Source organism: Bison bison, unplaced genomic scaffold (assembly GCF_000754665.1).
Source record: "Bison bison bison isolate TAMUID 2011002044 unplaced genomic scaffold, Bison_UMD1.0 scf7180017864203, whole genome shotgun sequence".
Classification (NCBI taxonomy): Eukaryota; Metazoa; Chordata; class Mammalia; order Artiodactyla; family Bovidae; genus Bison; species Bison bison.
The window spans coordinates 7,430,580-7,432,449 of NW_011494775.1; the positions used below are offsets into that span (position 1 = coordinate 7,430,580).

The 1,870-nt window shown below is 55.2% G+C and overlaps 1 protein-coding gene across 1 annotated transcript in view; it reads left to right on the forward strand.

The window, feature by feature from the left end:
* Positions 1–1,870, forward strand: part of MIER2 (mesoderm induction early response 1, family member 2) — a gene marked incomplete at its 5' end in the record, with an annotated part of 15,540 nt that overhangs the window by 9,158 nt on the left and 4,512 nt on the right. Inside the window, one exon of the mRNA XM_010844657.1 lies at positions 1,627–1,778. Within this exon, the coding sequence (XP_010842959.1) occupies positions 1,627–1,778 (152 nt within the window). The remainder of the gene's footprint in view (positions 1–1,626; positions 1,779–1,870) is intronic.

A 1,870-nucleotide genomic window follows, 5' to 3' on the forward strand; every position in this document is an offset into this window, starting at 1 on the left:
CAGCCTCGCTCGCACCAGCAGTTCGCAGCTGCGAGCATCTCTGCCCACGGCACCCACATGCTGCGATCCATCTCTCCAGCCTCCGTGGCCGGGAGGTGGAGAACTTTCTCTTCAGTGCTCCTTGTGCCATTTTGCTGTGGATGAATTTTGAAAAATATTAATTTCACTTTCATTTTTGAAGACTGTTTTCATGGGTGCAGAAGTCTAGGTTTTCAGGCTTTATCCTTTCAACACTTGACCAGCTTTACTCCACTGTCTTTTTGTGTCTGTTTCCATTGAGATTGTTTACTTCCCTTCTGCCTTCTCCTGTTTCTTGGGGTTCAGACTGTGGCGTGCCCTGAGCTCCTGGCTCTGTGGGTCAGAGTTGCCGTGGGCTTCCTGCCCTCCTCTCTCCACAGCTGGCCCAGGGCCTTGTTCTTGTGATCTGTGGCTCAGTTACTTGCATCTCAGGTGCTTGTCCATCTCACTCACTTCTCGAACTGTGTTCTCTTAAAGCTTCAGTTTGATACATTTGAACAAAATTCTTTGTGATGTCACTGATCATGTCATCTGCTGCTGTTGAAGCTCCCTGGTGATTCATAACTCACACACTGTGTTTTCCAGTCCTCGGATGCTTGTGTGATTCTTTTGAATGGCTTTCAGTTCTCTGCTGAAATTTTGCAGTTTTCTATTTGTTTTGTTCTTTTCTGCTGTCATCTTACCTCATGGATCATGGTTATTTTGAAATCCTGCATGTCAGCTCTGATGTCTCACTGTCCGTGGACTTATGTGTGGTTGCATGGTTCCTCTCACCCTGCTGTGACAGGTCAGCACACAGCCTAGGTGGCAGGTGTCACTTTTTCTCTGGAGCAGCCTGCTCTCCCCTCTGGCTGACCCCCCTGGTCCAGCCTGGGACTTGGGCTGACTTTGGAGTGGAGAGAAGTGGCTGCAGGTCCCTGGGCATCAACCGTGGAGTTGCTGGTCCCCCACAGGAGAGAGTCCAGCCTGGAGTGGGTTCCATCTTCAGCCCCTGTGCTGGGTGTTGGGCTTGTGTGTGTGGTTTAGTTTTTGGTCCCAGGGGCTCTTCCCTGGATAACTGAGAGGTGCTGGCACTGGAGTCTCCCTCTGCCTCTTCTCTGCTATGTGCTTTGCCCAGCTAGGGGCTGCCCACTGGATGCAGACTGCAGCCTGAGGGGAAGTCTGGCTTGGTGTGTGGTGCTGACTTGAGGGCTTTGGCGGCTGGGTGGCTCTGGCTTGAGCAAGGCTTTCACCCAGGTCTCACCGAACTTGAGTCTGGGCTCCACGTGTTCCTCCCTTGGTCCTGCCTTTCCCCTCCCTGAGCTCGCTCTGCACCTGCCTTCTCAGGGCTGGGGTCAGAAGTCCCCCTTCCAGCCCTGGTTAGTTGCTACCTCCTCTGGGAAGCTGGCCTTGATTTCTGGCCACTCGGTCCCCTCTGGCCTCTCCCTGTTCCCACCTTGGTGCCCAGAGCTGGTCCTGAGGGGCACAGAGGTGGAGGCCCTGCCCAGGCCACCAGTCAGGCCCTTGTCTTCTGCAGGGGCAAAGTTGGCCTCCCCTGCTCAGCTTCCTGGGAAGTGGTCAGAGGAGGTGACTTGCGTGCCCACACGTGACCTTGCCCCTTCTGCACAGTCTACGAGAATGAAGACCAGCTGCTCTGGGACCCCAACATCCTTCCCGAGAGGGAAGTGGAGGAGTTCCTGTACCGGGCAGTGAAGCGGAGGTGGCACGAGATGGCCGGGTCTCAGCTTCCGGAGGGAGAGGCCGTGAAGGACAGTGAGCAGGTGGGCTGCCTGTGGGGCAGAGGGACTGCCAGGCCAGAGGGGCGGGAGCCAACATGGTCCTGTGCTTGGGACGAATTCATTTGGAAACTGCT